This window comes from Odocoileus virginianus, chromosome 3, assembly GCF_023699985.2.
Source record: "Odocoileus virginianus isolate 20LAN1187 ecotype Illinois chromosome 3, Ovbor_1.2, whole genome shotgun sequence".
NCBI classification, from domain to species: Eukaryota; Metazoa; Chordata; class Mammalia; order Artiodactyla; family Cervidae; genus Odocoileus; species Odocoileus virginianus.
In genome coordinates, this window is record NC_069676.1 from 48,012,015 (window position 1) to 48,030,631 (window position 18,617).

The following is an 18,617-nucleotide window of genomic DNA, read 5'->3' on the forward strand; positions in this document are numbered from 1 at the left end:
GTGGTGAGCAATGGGTGAGTGAGTGAAGCTTCATCTGTATTTAAAGCCACTCCCCATTGTTCACATTACTGCCTGAGCTCCACCTCCTGTCAGATCAGCAGCATTAGATTCAGATTAGAGTTCAGGCCCTACTGTGAACTGAACCTGCACGGGATCAGGGTTTTGGGCTGCTTATGAGAATATGAGAATCATCCCAAAACCATCCTCCTCACCCCGTCCATGAATAATAATTGTCTTCCATGGAACTGGTCCCCAGTGCCTAAAAGGTGGAGACCACTGGTATAGATGAAGGAACTGAAGCAGAGAAAGCATGAAACTTGTTCGTGGTCCTGCAACTAGGAGGTTGTAGAGCTGAGATTCAGACCCACCAGTCTAACCCCAAGGCCTGTGCTCCGCGGGGACTACTGAGCGCCTAATGAGGCGCCCCATGCTGGGCTGGAAGCTTTATGGACGTGGCTTTGATTCTTTGTATAGTCCTTCTGGATAAGTTATCCCAGACCTTACACTCGGGGAACCTGAGTCTTAGAGAGGCTATAATGTCTTGACCATGGTTCCCCGGGAATCTGACCCAAAGCCTGACATGCTTCCATGTATCATTCAGCCTCCCATGAATGAGTAAAAGTTTGGGTTTTTTTTTTTTTTTTTTTTAATGACTCTGTCTTTCACTTTCCCTTGGAATCTCACCTCTCACTCCAACAGTTGTTAAATGCCTTGTGTAATTTAGTGCCAAGCGCTAAGGAAATGTTGCTGTTTTTAATTAGGTCTTGTTTAGGTGTTTTGTGTACATTGTCTTATTTAATCCATACAGCAGTCCTGTGCTGGTGGTTTCCTGTTTCAGAGATGAGGACATAGGTTCAGAGAGGTGAATTTAACTGGCCTAAAGTCAGAGAGTAACTGCCTGAGTCTTGAACCTGAACCCAGGTCTGCTGCTGCTGCTAAGTCACTTCAGTCGTGTCCGACCCTGTGCGACCCCATAAAGGGCAGCCCACCAGGCTCCCCCGTCACTGGGATTCTCAAAGCAAGAACACTGGAGTGGGTTGCCATTTCCTTCTCCATTGTGTGAAAGTGAAAAGTGAAAGTGAAGTCGCTCAGTCATGTCCGACTTGTAGCAACCCCATGGACTGCAACCTACCAGGTTCCTCCGTCCATGGGGTTTTCCAGGCAAGAGTACTGGAGTGGGGTGCCATTGCCTTCTCCAGAACCCAGGTCTGTCTGGTTTCAAATTGTATTCTTAACTTGCATGCTTATTTACATTATATTAGAAAATGCCCTTGAAATACTTCAAAATATTAATATATATAATAGTTTAAATATAAATGTATATTGTTCATAACAATAACATACATTGTTAACAGCAGTGAAGAGGCAGGCTCACCTCTTCTGTCTGGGACATTCAGTTGCAACTCTTCACAAAAGCAGATGAGACTAGTCTTTAGTGAGTGGGCTCTTGGCACCAGTTTTGATTCTCAGTCCCCATGTTTGTGACCGCAGGCTTTAACTTGACAGATCTGCTCAGGTAGGCCTATGATTAAATGAAGTCCCATGCCCTGTCCCCCCACTCCCTAGTGACTGCCCAAGGTCTGGGACCTGGCATCACATGAAGACAGCCTGGTCACAAGGACACCGGGGGACCATAGGCTCCTAAAGATGGCCTTGGGTTTTTAATTCTTTTTGGATATAGAGACACAGTCTGTTTTGGTCAAGTGCTTAATGCAAAACACTTTGGCTTTTTCAAAAGCCTTGGCCCGCCCAGCACTCAGGGGTAATGGAGTATAAAAGGGCGGCTGCTCTTTGCAGATCCAGTTTGCTCAGCTGGTCAGGGGCATGTGGCTGGGTTGGCCAGACCCGGCTGGCCCAGGAGACGGATGTTTGAAGTCCTGCCCACCCTCAGACAACTCTGCTGCACTGTTTCCTCAGCCTCCCCCGCCCTCCAGGTGCAGCCGGGGTTTTCGGCTCTAATACTGCTTTCATCCAGTCTTGAAACTTCACAGACGCCTTTCCTTCACATCTCACATAAGTCTTTTAAGTTAGGTTGGTATAAGCAATGAGGAAATTGGTTTGGTGGGTAAGGAAAGGAAGGCTGCTTTGGGTAAAAGGTGTCCAGGGAAACTGGGAGGTGCAGGTGGGCTTGGAGCCAGCACTAGGGTATTGGGACCGCCCTGTGAGTGTGAGTTCACTAGAGTGGCGGGGGTCTTTCCTTAGGACGAACCCTTCCAAACAGAAGTAAGACTAGCCTTGCTGAGAGGCGGCCCAGGCCCGAGCACAGGCCCTGAGGCTCTGGCTGTACCCATGCTGCTGTGGCCCTGTGCCCACCGGCACCTGCTTCCCCGCGGTCATTGTGGTTAGCCACAGGGGAAAAATCTATATTTTGTTTATATTGTGGCTCCCCAGAGTTGAAATTCTCTAAAAGGTGAGATGCAACATGGGATGGTTGTAACTAAAATGCTGGCATTGAAGATGGTAAGGACTGGCATCCTCATTAGTGGATGAGGGCTTAGCCCAGCAGACACTGACACGAGTGTGGGGACCAAGCCCAGTGTGGTCAGGGGCCAGAAGAGTGGCTTTCTCCAAACCCTGACTTGGTGCCGCTTATCCAGACCCCAGGCCACTGCTCCTGGGGTACAACTAGGTTCTCACACAGAGAAACACAGCTTTGTTTTTTAAAGAACTTTTTAATTTACAGAAATAGCTTTTCATTATAAAAAGTAATATATCCATACTTTTGCTATCCAGAGACAATAGTTAACATTTTCATATAAATCTTTTGGTCTGTTTTTAGTTCTTCACGATGCAGCCCTTTTGAAATTTAACTATGTTCATCTCTGTCCAGGAGATCTGTTTGTAGCTGATGTAAAAGTTGGTTGGGTGTTCTGGGTTTTTTTCCTTCTTCTTAAATTCATCAAGTCTGTGTCTCCTCACCTGCATCTTGGCCCCATACAGTGTGGGAGTCTTGTGAGCAGTGGTTCTCAGTGAGGTCTCCATGCAGATGTCAGTCTCACCATGTTGACTTCATGCCTGGCCCCCACCCAGTCTCTTGAAGTGCTTTTCCTTCTAGCCATTTATTTTTTTACAGCAACAGTAATACTTACGATGTATTATCCACTTATTTCGTGACTGGCACTGTGCTGCTTTTCAAGTTAGTCATCTAATCTCTATAACAAGAGGTGGGTGGTGGTATTGCCTCCACTTTTCAAGTGAGAAAACCGAGCCACTGAGAAGTGAAGGGAAATAAGTGCATTTTATTGAAATGGGCTATTTCCGGTGTGCTAGGCTTAGCCCCAGAGCCAGTAAACCCGGATCTGCAGTGGCTGGATTGGGCTGGGGGTGGGGCACTACAGGGATGAGGCAGGCCCAGCTCCTTCCCTGAGAGCTGGTCTCAAACCCACCGAGAACCGCCAGCAAGTGGATTGTGGCAGTATTAGTAGCCTGCCCTGGCCTTCTGCTGTTCCACACTTGGCCTTGGCTCCCTGAGGGAGTGGCTTCCTCCTCCAGGAAATGCACACTTCCCTATCCACTCTTCTGGGAAGCCTTATCAGCTTGCAACCAGGAAGCTTGCTGCTGTGTGCTGTCAAGGCTGCCCACCCTTGTAGAGAAGATCAGGACCGTTCAGGGTGGTATGGCTATAGACGCCAACCCTTTTAGTTTCGAGATGACAATACCGCTTGCCTCCTTGTCCCAGTGCTGGGCTCAGTGGCTTTTTCCTCACCAAATCCGTGGTGTGATGGAAAAGGTGGCTCACCCCCTCCGCTGCCCTTACACATTCTCAGTCTTTAGACTCTAGAGGTTTTCTGAAGCTGGAGAAGGGCAACCACACCACCCCCCCACACACACACACACACGTACAAGTGCATGCACATGCACACAATTTTCTTCTACAGGTTATACCTGGGTGTGTGTGGTGACATGGAGAACTTTGTTCTTGGGATCCCAGGCATCAGACTCTTTTCCCAGGGACATACCTGCTTCAAGATTGCAAATCAGAAATGGTCCAGGAAAGATTTTAGTGCCTTTCAATTGCATTTTCCTTAGGGGGAAAAAAAAATTTTCTATTAGGCTTTGTTTTTGGTAGTGTCTTGATTCCCTCTGAGCTTTTCCATTTACCCCTGAAATAAGTCCATTTGGTAGCCTGGAACACCTTGACAGCCTGGAGGATTTTAGAGCAGGTGAGATTGTTTTTGAGTAAAAATGGATTTTTGCTTCTGAAAGTAGGTGTATCATGGGTAGTTTATAAAGGATCAATATTCCCCCCTCCACCCCAATCCCTGTCCAGGACCCCAGGCAGCTGTGGGTAACCATGAATTCCTCACAGCTATGGGCGCAGTGCCCTAGGCCTACGGATCTGAAGGAAAGGCTCTCAGGAGGGTCCCCCCTCTGGAGAAGGTGAATCCTGGGGCTGTGGAGCCCACTCTTCCCAGCCCAGCCAGGCCTGGGATCCTGAGCTGCCTGTGCTTGCTTTACTCATTCCCAAGATATCCTCCTAGTCACATGGATTCCTTCTGGGATAGAGTGATGGCCCTATACACTCAACCATTTCAGGGAAGTTCAGGATGAGCCAGGATCTCTTGAAGGACTTAAATTGACCAAAGTGAAAGTGACACCTTCCTTCAGAACTTCAGACTGCCAGGATCTTCATATCTTTTCTTAGTCGCACTCTGCCATTGCCTCAGAGAGGAGCCACTGAGCCCGTATCTGAGCTTACTTGCAAGGCCGGCTGCAAACAGCTTTTCCAACTAAGGTAAAAGGTGCAAGACACCTTTTGTTCACTCACTCCTCTATTCATTCACTCATTCATTCCATGTCTCCTGTACCTCAGGTCAGTAGAGTAGACTAGGGGCATGGTTAGTAACGTTGGCGTGTGCAGCATTTTTATCCAGGTAGAATCGGGAGCTAAGGGTCACCAGACTTCATCTTGGAGACCTAAAGGAATTCCTAGACTGGACCTTTCCACTTTGTGGGCCTAGTTGAAGGGGCAGGAGGGTGAGGGGCTGGTAGGAGGATCCTTGGGGGTGGCCAGCTCCAGCTGCTGCTGTGGCAGGTGGGAGGGTCGAAGTGGTTGTGCCTCATTAGGCGGCTGTGCCGCCTGCCTTCCTGGGTCATTGCCCAGCAGCCTGGCATCCACAAGGAGGGGGTCTAGGGAATACTTAACGGAAATAGACACCTCTTTTACCCGATTTCCACATCACTTGGTTGTTCTTCAAAAACTTCAGTTCATCAAGTAGAAGGAGAAGCTGTCTATAGGCTCTCCTAGAAGCTTTACATAATGCCAGTGTCACTTCCAACTGTCTCAGCACCTTCTGTCCTTCAGGTCTCTGTCTCAGGATAGTAATAGCAGCTGACAAAAACTTTGAGCCTGCTGTATACTAGGCAGTTAGTGTGGCTTAACTAAGTCCCCAAAGAACCCAGTGAGGGACAAGGTGCTGTTATTATTCCCGTCTCACAAATGAGAAAACCGAAGCTGGGAGAGGTGGTCACCCTTCAAAGTGGCACTTAGAGTGGATCCTGGGGTACCCAACTCTACAACTGCCTTTCCTCATCTCCACAGGGTTCCTTGGTGAGCTGTTAGGAGGCCAGGGTCTGTTTGTGTGGTGACCTTGGGTGTGCTCCTGACTCAGGACGACAGCTGGGTAGCAGGAGGGGTCCCTCGGCAGAGGGGCTGGGCTTTCTGAGTTTGCTGAAAGGCCTTGTGTTCTCCAGACCAGCAGGGCTGTGAATAAACCCACCACTTTGGGCAACTGAGTGGGCTCAGCAGATGGGGAGCAGTCAGCTGCCTCCGTCACTCTTGACACATTGGGGCTCCCTTTGTTTTTTTTTTTTTTGTTTATTTGTTTTTGTTTTTTTTTGTTTTTGGGGCTCCCTTTGTATCCGCTCCATCACCAGGGCTAACCCCACCTAGCTTCCCACCTCAGCCTTTCATGGCAAGGATTAGCCTGTCTATTTCTTTTTCACTGGAAAGGTGGTTGGTCACGATGTTGGAGACTTTTGGATCTAGCTTCAGTGACAAGCTGGCTAGAACTATTAATATTAATAGTAGAGTTGACCATGGAAAGAAGCTTTTCTACAGGCCAGGTTCCCCCCGTCCCCCTTTCTCCACTAGGGATGCCTCTGGCCTCACACTGGCTGAATGGCGCATCTCAGCAGGTGGGGTGGCGGTTTTTGGGACCCTTCCTGGTTGATTTTTGGGTGGGTGCTGGGTTGTGGCAGTTCCAGAGCTGTTGGGAAGGAACTGTTGGGGATTACTCAGTGGGGCCCAGGCACCCCCACAGTTCTTTCCAAATCTACAAGGATGACCTTTGTTGCTGGGAAATGACTGGCGGTGTGCTTCAGGGAGTAGAGGGTTGTTGAGGAGACAGTCATTACAAGTGAGGTTTGCATTGCTGAAATCACCTTCTCACTGTGCTCACTGAGAGTGGTCATCCTGTCCCGCCCCGCCCTAGAGGTCACTGTGTACCAGGGCTCTGCACTGGGGTGCCTTCAGGTGAAAACACAGCTATTTTTACTGTCGCCAAATTAAGCTTGACCAAGGAGGAAGAAATCAACCTGGGGCATTTTGCATAAATATATCTGCTAGGACTGTTAATCAATGACGTGGGAGCCTAGTACCTGCAGAAACCAGTTGTGGTCTGTATACATAAGATAAAGACACACTTGGTGTTTGATAAAAAACAATAGGGTGGTGTTTGCCTTGTTAGAAAATGCAGCAAGACCTATTTGAATGAGACTCCCGAGGCTGGTACTCAATGTGAGTCAGACTTACACTGCTGATAGCAGAGGGGCCTGTGCCCAACTGTGCCTGGACACTAATGGGAAGGGCCAAGCAGTGACCTCTGTGCTGATCTCTGTCTATCTGGGCCTGTTCCAAAGAGCCAGTTCAGTTCAGTCACTCAGTTGTGTCCGACTTTTTTCGACCCCATGGACTGCAGCACACCAGGCTTCCCTGTCCATCACCAACTCCTGGAGCTTGCTCAAACTCATGTTCATCAAGTCAGTGATGCCATCCAACCATCTCATCCTCTGTCATCCCCTTCTTCTCCTGTCTTCAATCTTTCACAGCATCAGGGTCTTTTCCAGTGAGTCAGTTCTCCATATCAGGTGGCCAAAGTATTGGAGTTTCAGCTTCAGCATCAATCCTTCCAATGAACACTAAGGACTGATTTCCTTTAGGATGGACTGGTTTGATCTTCTTGCAGTCCAGGGGACTTTCAAGAGTCTTCTCCAACATGACAGTTCAAAAACATCGACTCTTTGGCTCTCAGCTTTCTTTATATTCCAACTCTCACATCCATACATGACTACTGGAAAAGCCATAGCTTTGACTAGACGGACCTTTGTTGCCAAAGTAATTACTCTGCTTTTTAATATGCTGTCTGGGTTGATCATAGCTTTTCTTCCAAGGAGCAAGCGTCTTTTAATTTCATGGCTGAAGTCACCATCTGCAGTGATTTTGGAGCCCCGAAAAATAAAGTCAGCCACTGTTTCCACTGTTTCCCCATCTATTTGCCATGAAGTGATGGGACCAGATGCCATGATCTTAGTTTTCTGAATGTTGAGGTTTAAACCAACTTTTTCACTCTCCTCTTTCACTTTCATCAAGAGCCCCTTAAGTTCTTCACTTTCTGCCATAAGGGTGGTGTCATCTGCATATCTGAGGTTATTGATATTTCTCCCGGCAATCTTGATTTCAGCTTGTGCTTCATCCAGGCTGGCATTTCGCATGATGTACTCTGCATATAAGTTACATAAACAGGGTGACAATATACAGCCTTGACATACTCCTTTCCCGACTTGGAACCGTCTGTTGTTCCATGTCCAATTCTAACTGTTGCTTCTTGACCTGCATACAGTTTTCTCAGGAGGCAGGTAAGGTGGTCTGGTATTCCCATCTCTTTAAGAATTTTCCACAGTTTTTTGTGATCCACACAGTCAAAAGCTTTGGCATAGTCAATAAATCAGGAGTAAATGTTTTTCTGGAACTCTCTTGCTTTTTCAGTGATCCAGCAGATGTTGGCAATTTGATCTCTGGTTCCTGTGCCTTTCCTAAATCCAGCTTAAACATCTGGAAGTTCTCGGTTCACGTACTGTTGAAGCCTGGCTTGGAGAATTTTGAGCATTACTTTGCTAGCATGTGAGATGAGTGCAATTGTGTGGCAGTTTGAGCATTCTTTGGCATTGCCTTTCTTTGGGATTGGAATGAAAACTGACCTTTTTCAGTCCCGTGGCCACTGCTGATTTTTCCAAAGTTGCTGACATATTGAGTGTAGCACTTTCACAGCATCATCTTTTAGGATTTGAAATAGCTCAACTGGAATTCCATCACCTCCACTAGCTTTGTTTATGGTGATGCTTCTTAAGGCCCACTTGACTTCGCATTCCAGGATATCTCGCTCTAGTCCAGTCATCACACTGTCATGGTTATCTGGGTCATGAAGATTTTTTTTGTATATCTCTTCTTGTCACCTTTTCTTAATATCTTTTGCTTTTGTTAGGTCCATACCATTTCTGTCCTTTATTGTGCCCATCTTTGCATAAAATGTTCCCTTGGTATCTCTAATTTTCTTGAAGAGATCTCTAGTCTTTCCCATTCTGTTGTTTTCCTCTATTTTTTGCATGGATCACTGAGGAAAGCTTTCTTATCTCTCCTTACTATTCTTTGGAACTCTGTATTCAGATGCTTATATCTTTCCTTTTCTCCTTTGCCTTTTGCTTCACTTTTGTTGGCTATTTGTAAGGCCTCCTCAGACAACCATTTTACCTTTTTGCATTTCTTTTTCTTGGGGATGGTCTTGATCATTGCCTCCTGTACAGTGTCACAAACCTCTGTCCATAGTTCTTCAGGCACTCTGTCTATCAGATCTAATCCCATGAATCTATATATCACTTCCACTGTATAACCGTAAGGGATCATTAGGTCATGCTTGAATGGTCTAGTGGTTTTCCCTACTTTCTTCAATTTAAGTCTGAATTTGGCAATAAGGAGTTCATGACCTGAGCCATAGTCAGCTCCCAGTCTTATTTTTGCTGACTGTTTAGAGTTTATCCATCTTTGACTGCAAAGAGTATAATCAATCTGATTTCGGTGTTGACCATCTGGTGATGTCCATGTGTAGAGTCTTCTTTTGTCCTGTTCGAAGAGGGTATTTGCTATGACCAGTGCGTTCTCTTGGCAAAATTCTAGTAGCCTTTGCCCCGCTTCATTTTGTACTACAAGGTCAAATTTTCCTGTTACTCCAGGTGTCTCTTGACTTCCTACTTTTGCATTCCAGTCCCCTATGATGAAAAGGACATCTTTTTTGGGTGTTAGTTCTAGGTCTTGTGGGTCTTCATAGAACCATTCAACTTCAGCTTCAGCATTACTGTTCGGGGCATAGACTTGGATTACTGTGATATTGAATGGTTTGCCTTAGAAACAAACAGAGATCATTCTGTCATTTTTGAGATTGTACCCAAGTACCAACCCAGGAGAAAGGAGCAATGACCCCACAAGAGACTGACCTAGACTTGCCTGTGAGTGTCCAGGAGTCTCCGGCGGATGCATGGGTCGGCGGTGGCCTGCTACAGGGTTGGGGACACTGAATGCAGCAGTCGCTGCATGGGGCCTTTTGAAGGAGGTCGCCATTATCTTCATTACCTCCACCATAGTTTGGTCTCAGGTCAACAACAGGGAGGGAATACAGCCCCGCCCTTCAACAGAAAATTGCATTAAAGACTTACTGAACATGGTCCCACCCATCAGAACAAGACCCAGTTTCCCCCACAGTCAGTCTCTCCCATCAGGAAGCTTCCATAAGCCTCTTATCCTTATCCATCAGAGGGCAGACAGAATGAAAACCACAATCACAGAAAACTAACCAAACTGGTCACATGGACCACAGCCTTGTCTAACTCAGTGAAACTATGAGCCATGCTGTATAGGGCCACCCAAGATGGACGGGTCATGGTGGAGAGTTCTGACAAAACATGGTCCACTAGAGAAGGGAATGGCAAACCACTTCAGTATTCTTGCCTTGAGAACCCCATGAACAGTATGAAAAGGCAAAAAGATAGAACACTGAAAGATGAACTCCCAGGTTGGTAGGTGCCCAATATGCTACTGGAGATCAGTGGAGAAATAACTCCAGAAAGAATGAAGAGACAGAGCCAAAGGAAAAACAACACCCAGTTGTGGATGTTACTGGTGATAGAAGTAAAGTCTGATGCTGTAAAGAGCAATATTGCATAGGAACCTGGAATGTTAGGTCCATGAATCAAAGTAAATTGAAAGTGGGCAAACAGGAGATGGCAAGACTGAACATCGACATGTTAGGAATCAGTGAACTAAAATGGACTGGAATGGGTGAATTTAAGTCAGATGACCATTAATATCTACTACTGTGGGCAAGAATTCCTTAGAAGAAATGGAGTAGCCCTCATAGTCAACAAAAGAGTCCAGAATGCCAGCTCCCCTCTGATAGACCTTGCCATTTTTTCCTGTAACCTAGTGCCTGAAACCAAAAATAATAATTTTCCTAGTTTCTGTTTAGCATCCAAAATCATGGCAATTGTTTTCTTATATTCAGGGACCAGTGACGTTGGGAGTTTGTGGGTTCTGAGTCTATTTCTGTTCTCCTCTTACCTTTCCTCTCATTGCTTGTTCCCCTGATTGCCTGGTTCTAAGCGTCTTTCCTGCTGCTCAGCAGGGTATGAAGTAACAGATCCTGTGGTCAGTCCCCGTCACCACCACTCCCTCCTTAGAAGTTCAGGCTATGATGACTTATCAGTCAAGAGAGGTCAGGGCTGGAACACACCCGGGCCAGTCTACAATGCCGCCTGTTTGTAAGTGAGCCGCTCAAAGCCAGCGTTTCTTTAAATTTTCTTGTGAAGGAAGGAAAACGAGGACAGGGCAGGAGTGGGGTTGGCGTTCCTCTCTCCTCAGCTCACTGAAAGGCCTTGTCCTGGTTCTGTGTTGATTAGTGGTGTCCCCCTGCCCCCAGCGTGCCATGCCAGCCTGCACTTCCTCAGCTAGTTCGTGGGCTGTCTGTGAGCCGCCTGAGTCAGGGCCGGTATCCTTTATTCCCGGACTCCCCTGCAGACTTGGCCATGTCAGGGAAATGAGAAGTGAGCGTGTGGGCTGGGAGGGACCCTAAGCAGACTGCCTCTGTCTCCTCTGGCACATCCTCTGTCTGTGAGGCCTGGCTGGAGCATTCTGGAGGGGTCTTCAGGCCGGAGGGCAGGCAGGGACCTGGCTGGCAGAGCAGACCTCCTTTGCGGGGTGGCAGGATCCACCACCAGCCCAGGAGAGTGAACACAGCTGCTGGGCCAGAACAGCCTTGAGGCACCAGCCCACAGAGCTTTGCCTGCTGGGAAGGGAAGCTCTGATCCATATCCCTTTCCCCAGGTGTTGATATGCTTGGAACCCTCCCAAATAAGCAGAGGATGAAAGATTATAGGGTTTCTCATTTGAACCACTCTTAAGTGTACAGTTTGGGTGGCAGTAAGCCTGTTGACATTGTTGTGCAACCGGTCACCACCATCTGTCTCCAAAACTTGGTTCATCATCCCAAACTAGAACTCCTTACTTACTAAACAGTAAATCCCCTCTCTAGCCCCTGGCAACCACCATCCTACTTCCTGTCTTCTACGAATTTGACTCCTCTGGGTACCTCATGTAACAGGAGTCATACAATATTTGTCCTTCTGTGATTGGCTTATTTCACTTAGCAAAATGTCTTTAATACATGTTGTGTCATATGTCAAAATTCCTTTCTTGGACTGAAGAATATTCCATTGTATGTGTAAACTGTGTTTTGTTTATCCTTTCGTCCACCAGTGGATACTTGGGTGGCTTCCACCTTTTGGTAATGCAAACATGCTGCTGTGGACATGGGTGTGCAAATACCTGTCCAGGCGCCTGCTTTCAGTTCTTTTGAGTAAGGGTTGTAAAGCACAGGAGCAGGATGTCTTTGAAGGTCAGTTTCTGATGACTCACCCTTCTCCACTGAGGGCTGGGCTCACAGGCCAAAAGGAAGCTTTACTCATGGCCTAATTTTAGACTCTAATGCAACCACCACTGGTCAGTCGTAACATCAGGCTTCCTTTTGATATTTGATAGGGTTTCACAACGTGTTAAAATTCCAGTTTTGTGTATTACCTTTTCTTGACGACATTTGGCTGGCACCTACCTTGTGATTGTGGAGGCCCCTTTTCACTCAGTTGTGGTGACTGACCCTAGGCAGTGCACTTCCTCACAGCTGGCTTGTTCCAAGGGTGCAGGCTGACTTCGCCCCTCCTCACCCGAGTTGGGCTGGTCTTCCGGCCTTGTCCCTACCCCTGGCTCCGTCTTAGGACCCAAAACCCTGAGCCCCCACCAGCTGAGAGTATTGAAGTCACTTGTCTTCAACTCCCAGCAGCTTTGGGCAGGCATGGTGTTATCCCCCAGGTCTGCTGGTTCTCATCATCTGTTTTTTATTTCATCCAGTTTTCTTACACAACATTTAGCATTATTCGAATTATATGTCATTTTTTTCCCCAGAAAAATAAAATACTTTTCTGAAACAGCTTGGCATTTGGAGTTGCCACAGGAAGTGGTCTTCCCCACACCACCTTAGACCAGCCTGAGGGCCCACGGTGTTGGTGAGGTGGACACATCTCGGGATGACAGGCTTTCAGTGGACTCACCTGTCCTGTCATGGGTCCCTGTACCTCTAGAGGAGACTTATTTGGCCAGTGCCCGTCTGTATTTGCCAGACCAGTTAGGAAGTGGACATGGGAGCACTGGGAGAAGACCTGCTCCCTGCACTTGAGGACCTTTATGGTCTATTAATAGTTACTCACTAGAAACCCTGAGGATAAACCAGCTATTTCTGAGGGTCCTGTTTTCTTATCTATTCTAGTGCTTCAAGTAAATAGAAAGCACTGCTGGCCACAAAGGGAAAGGCCCTCGCTCTTAGCCCCAGGCTTTGTTCTGGACACTGGCTGACTGCTGTACACATAGCCTCCCCTTTTCACCTGAGGACTGCCCTCAGGCCTATCTCTGTCTCTGCTTGGTATTTCTCAGACCAAGGTTTCTGAATGTACTGGTAGATGATAGCAGCAGATTAGAGTCAGAAAGATCTGGGTTGGGCTGGATCAGGTCGGGAAGGCTTCTCAGAGAGGCAAGGAGCCCCAGGTCAGGGTGTTGTCCTGTCAGCCTTGGGGAGGAGGAGGAGGAGGGCTGACAGTCGATTCTCCTGCTCCAGCAGGTGGCCTTAGTATGCACTGGGTACCAGGCGGCCATTCTAGTCCCGAGGGTTGCCTTATTTGGCTCTGGTTTTAGGTGCTGGACTACCCTGGTAGCTCAGACGGTAAAGTGTCTGCCTACAATGTGGGAGACCTGGATTCAGTCCTTGGTTGGGAAGATCTCCTGGAGAAGGAAATGGTAACCCACTCCAGTATCCTTGCCTGGAAAATCTCCTGGACGGAGAAGCCTGGTAGGCTACAGTCCCCGGGGTCAGAAAGAATCGGACATGACTGAGTGACTTCACTTAGATGCTGGAGGAAGAAGGGAGGAGTTTGCCTTCAAACAAACAGCAGATAAGATGCTTCTCAGAGAAGGTAACCACCTCAACATAATGAAAAGCTATATATTAAAAACCCACAGGGAGCATCATATTCAATAGTATAAGACTAAAAGCTTCTCCTCTAAGATCAGGAACAAGGCAAGGATTGTCTACTTTTGTCCCTTCTATGCAGCATAGTATTGGAAGTTCTAACCAGAGCAATTAGGCAAGAAAAAGAAAAATCACCTGAACTGGAAAGGAAGAATTAAAATCATCTCTGTCCACAAATGAAAAAAAAAAAAAAAAGATGCGTCTCAGAGAGTCTGAAAGATCTGTGTGTTGAGTGGAAGGTGAGAGCCTTTCACATAGTAACCCAACCTTGAGTGTGATCTCCGGCCTGACCCTGGGAGGAGTCTGCAAATGGATCAGGCGGCTATTCCTGGTGCTGATGTGGAGGACAGGGGCACTTCTCTGCCCTGGGGCAGGCGAGCAGTTCTCTGGCAGAGAGAGGAGGAGAGGAAGCTGTTCACGGGGTGCACAGCCAGACCTGGGAGGGGTGCTGGCATCTCTGCGCAGGTGTCACAGGCTGGATGGGAAGGTGGACAACTGGCAGGTGGTCTGGGAGGTCCTGTGACACCCACTGTGGGCTCTCCTGCTGGGTCTGTGCCACAGAGCCCAGGGTGCCTGGGTCTGGCAGTCAGGATGCAGGACCTGTCTCTGGTCCTTGGGTTACAGCCCTTGTGCTGCTGTCCTATTTATCCCCCTGCTAACCAGGTCCCTCTTCTGTCCCAGGCTCCCTGTCCTGCACTCTCTCTAAATTTCCCAGAGTCACACCTCCCCAACCCTGAGCTTGGGCTCTGACGCAATGTGGTTGGTTGAGGCCAAAGGAAAAGTGACAGAGAATGAGTAAGAGAGAGAGTGTGTATGTGTGTTTGTGTGTGTGCACACTTGCACCTAAGTTGGGGTGAGAGCAGGGCCTGGAATTGCTGGCAGCTCTCCCTCCAGCAGTCTTCCGTCCTGCTGTGGGGCTACCGGAGGTGGGGGCCTGACTCTGTCCAGCCACTCCCCTCCTCGGGGCTTTGGGTACACCCTCCCTCTGCCTGGACCTATTACCCTCTGCACCGTGAAGGACTAGCTGACCTTGTAGGCCCTTGGCTCCCAGAACAGCCTGTAACTGCCTCCTGGCCTCTGGTTTATTTCTGAGGCTTCTTCTCCCCTGAGTCCGGGTGAGCCCCCCAACCCCTTCTCTGTACCTGTGTGTAGGCCACCTCTTTAGTCAGTCCTGGGAGGGGTCTCCCTGAGAGTCATTTTAATACGGTAATAACACCAATGAGCATTTATTGAACAGTGACAATGTGCTGGGCACTGTGCTGTAAGCACATGTGTTTTGCATGTCTAATCTCTTCATTTTCCCTGCAACCCTGTGGGGTATAGATTACTGATGTCACTCTTATTTTACAGCACAGGAAGCTGAGGCTAAGAGAGGTTGTCACCTGCTCAAGGTTACATGGCCAACGAGTAGATAAGCCTATATTTGAATCCAATTTGATATGTCTTATTAAAAATCTCTGTTCTGAAATTCTAATTGTGGTCTCACTAAATTGGAGCAGAGTGTCTGGGAATTGAGACTGGACTGGGGCAGCCCATATCTGATAGGAAGTTTCTTCCCTGCTTCTCTGAACTTCCCCATCTCCAGAATCTGATGAGAAACCACTGCCTACTTACCCCACCCCCTACTCCTATTGAACCTTGGGTTCCTAGGAAGAGACACTGGAACCTCTGGGGCCGCTTTGGAGGGACAGGGGTCTGTGCTGGGGGGCAGGTCTGTGCTGGTGGGGGGACTGGGTTTGTACGGGGACTCTGCTGAGGTGCTGGGAGCAGAAGATCTTGATGTTGGCACTCAAAGCAGTGAATGAGAGAGGGGAGCCAGGAGGGGTGGTGAGGGACCTGAAGGTGGCCCCTGGCAGATCAGGGGCTTGCAAGGCTAGACTAACTGTACCTGCTCCTCGGTGCCCTTTGTGCCAGACCAGGCTCAGGTGGGCTCCTGACCGCCTCCTGCCCAAACCTGAAGGAGCGGAAGAGAAGAGGCTGGGGTTGGTTTGGGAAATGCCACCAGCTCCTGTCACTGGAGAGAGGAGTGCAAAAGGAACCTGGAAGTGGGGCTGTTGGGGACCTGGTGTGGGAGTGGGTGTTTCTGGCTCATGGGGCTCAGCCTTAGGAATTGCACCAGCGTGAGGACCCTCTGGTCTCCAGGCTCCTTGCGGGGAGGGGTGGTGATCTGATCCAGCTGCTGCTTGCCAGGTTGGCCCAGCAGAAACCCCAGCGTGTGCCTGGGGCTGAGTCAGCAAGGCCTGAGGGAAGTCAGAATTGCATTGAAGGCAAATCTGATGGGTCAAACTCCAGGTCATAGGGGCCACCAGGCCAGGCTGTGAAGGGAGCAACATCACTGGGACCACGTTAGGGTAGCTGGGCCGAGGGTGGTCTGTAGGTAATCGTGACACTGGGGAAGACATCCGGGACTAAGGCCAGTGCCACCAGGGAACCCCGATCAGTTGGTGCCAGCTGCCCCCAGAGAAGGCCCCAGAGCTAGCAGTGGCAGCAGTGAGAGGAGGTCTAAGCTGTGTTGAATCTGGACAGCCCTCCCTCCTGCCCACAGGACCCCAGCAGTGACATGGAGGAGCAGCAGCTTTGAGTGTGACTTTGGAACTGGACAAGCCTGGATTTGAGAAAAACATAAAATGCAAAAGCAGAGTAAAAGCCCCTACCCCTCCACATTCTGACCTTTGTTTCTTATATTCTTTCAGATATCTGTATGTCTGTGTATGTGTATCCTTTTCATTGTACAAACATAACAAGCGCACTGCTGTATACCTTGCTCTTGTCCTTTGCTTTATTTATTGGCTGGCTGGAAGAACCATCTCCTTCTTAATGGCTGTTTAGTATTCTAGTCTATGGAATGTATTAGCTTACCTAGTCAGTCTCCAGGTGACAGACATCAAGGTTGTTGCTAGCTTGGGGTTATTTTGATACAGCAGCAATCACAATGTACACACATTTTTGAACAATGAGACAATTGTTTCTATAGAAAAACCCTAGATACAGATTTTCTGGTTCAAAATTCTATGTAGCACCCATTCTCCCCCACCCCCATTCTCTTTCCAAGGGCTTCTATTCACACTCCTGCAGACAGTGTTTGAGAGTTACAAATGACAGTAACAGAGCTGTTGTGAGGATTAAATGAGACAATGTGTAAAGCTTTCAGCCAGTGCCTACCACATCTGGCTGCAGGGCGGGCCTCACCACAAACTGTATCACCTTGTCAGGGCAGGTGCTGCGTGGTGTTTCATGGTCAGCTTGGGGAAGGGGCGGTGGCAGGAAACAGCGATCTGACAGCTGCTAAGCAGATGTCACCTCCACTCACACATCCGGGGAAACTACCTGATGTGCAGGTGGTGACACCGGGGTGGGGCGTGGCTCCCCCTTCTCAGAGCTGCCGGTCTGGAGAGGGAGGGAGACTCGAATCCGGCTCCTCAGGTGTGCTAAGTGCTTGAGCTGCACAGGCCCCTGCGGCTCACCGTCGCCTCTGACTGGGTTTCTCTCTCCCCGCCCCTCCCCTGCCCCCAGTGTACGTGGTGGAGCGGGAAAGGAAGACGGAAGACACCGGGTGTCAGGCAGCCCTGGCCGCCTGCTGGGCTGCTCTCTGCTGCTGCTGCCTCCTGGAAAGCCTGGACTGAGCAGCGGAGCCCCGAGTGCCCCCTGCAGGCCCTCTACCTTCTGTTACTGGAATAAAAAACTAGTGCTGCACAGTTGACAGTTTTTCTTTCATTAAAAATTACCTCATCTACAGACTTCAACATTTTAGCATCTGTGATAGGTGTGAAATGGTATCTCGCTATTTTACCTTCCCTGCTTACTAGTGACCTTGAACATAAATATGGTTTTGACTTGTCTTTACAGATCTTGTGAATTGCTTGTCTTAGCCCATTTTTTCTACTGGTTTGTCTTCTCTTACTGATTAGTAGGGAAACTTTAAAAATTCCACACACTAATATTTGTCACTTTTATAGGCTTGGAAATATTTTCTGCCCATCTCTTAACCTTTTTATAGTATTTTTATAGTATTTTCTAGTATGACAGTTTCTAAATGTTATGTTTATCGATCTTTCCCTCATGCTTTGTGTGTTTTAAGCTTCAATGCAAAGATAAGCGTATATTTTCTTTTAAAACTTTTTTTTAACATAGTCTTCAGTCTACCTAAATTGGTTTTTGATCACGGTGTAGGATAGGGTTCTGGTTTTCTATTTTGATAGTTCCAACACCATTCATTGATTAGGTCACCCTTTCCCCATTGATTTAAAATGAGATTTGTCATATACCAAGTTCCCACATACAGATGGGCTAGAATGGGGAGTCTGGTGTGATAAGCATCTTCCCTGCTTCCTGAGACATGTACACACACATACCCCTTTTTCTTTAGAACTTTCTTGGATATTCTTGGCCTTTTACTCGTTTAATCAGGATTTTAGGATGAGTGTGTCATCCTAAAATCACACACTCTCATGGAAAACTACCATGTTTGACTGACTTAGCGTAATTGGGAGGAGAGTTGACATATTTAGAGTTGCTCTCTTCCTATCAGGAACATGATTTCTCTTAATTTTAAAAAAATTATCTGCTTATGGCTGTGCTGGGTCTTCATTGCTGCGCTCGGGCTTTCTCTCGTTGAGGCAGATGGGGGCTGCTCTCTAGTTGCTGTGCGCAGGCTTCTCGTTGCAGCAGCCTCTCCTGTTGCGGAGCATAGGCTTAGGGCACTCGGGCTTCAGCAGTTGCAGTGTCCAGCCTAGCTGCCCTGCAGCATGCAGAATCCTCCCGGACCAGGGATTGCAGATTCTTATCCCCCATACCACCAGGGAAGCCCCTCTTAATCTTTTTTTTTTTTTTTTGGTCATCTTTTTTGTCCTTAGATAAAATTGTGTAATTTTCTTCACACAGCTTTCCTATATCCTTTGCTGGTTTAAAAATTGGATGTCTTCTCAGGTGCATTGCAGTTTTAATTGCTATTGTATATGGACTCTTTTTTTTTAATATTACTTTTTTTGGTGAAAA

The 18,617-nt window shown here is 47.9% G+C and overlaps 1 protein-coding gene across 1 annotated transcript in view; it reads left to right on the plus strand.

Moving 5' to 3' along the window:
- The window catches only part of CYSTM1 (cysteine rich transmembrane module containing 1), a 57,706-nt gene extending 40,386 nt beyond the window's left edge, over positions 1-17,320 (plus strand). The window contains exon 3 of the mRNA XM_070465479.1: positions 17,136-17,320. Within this exon, the coding sequence (XP_070321580.1) occupies positions 17,136-17,245 (110 nt within the window). The 3' untranslated portion in view covers positions 17,246-17,320. The remainder of the gene's footprint in view (positions 1-17,135) is intronic.
- Positions 17,321-18,617: the final 1,297 nt, after the last annotated feature.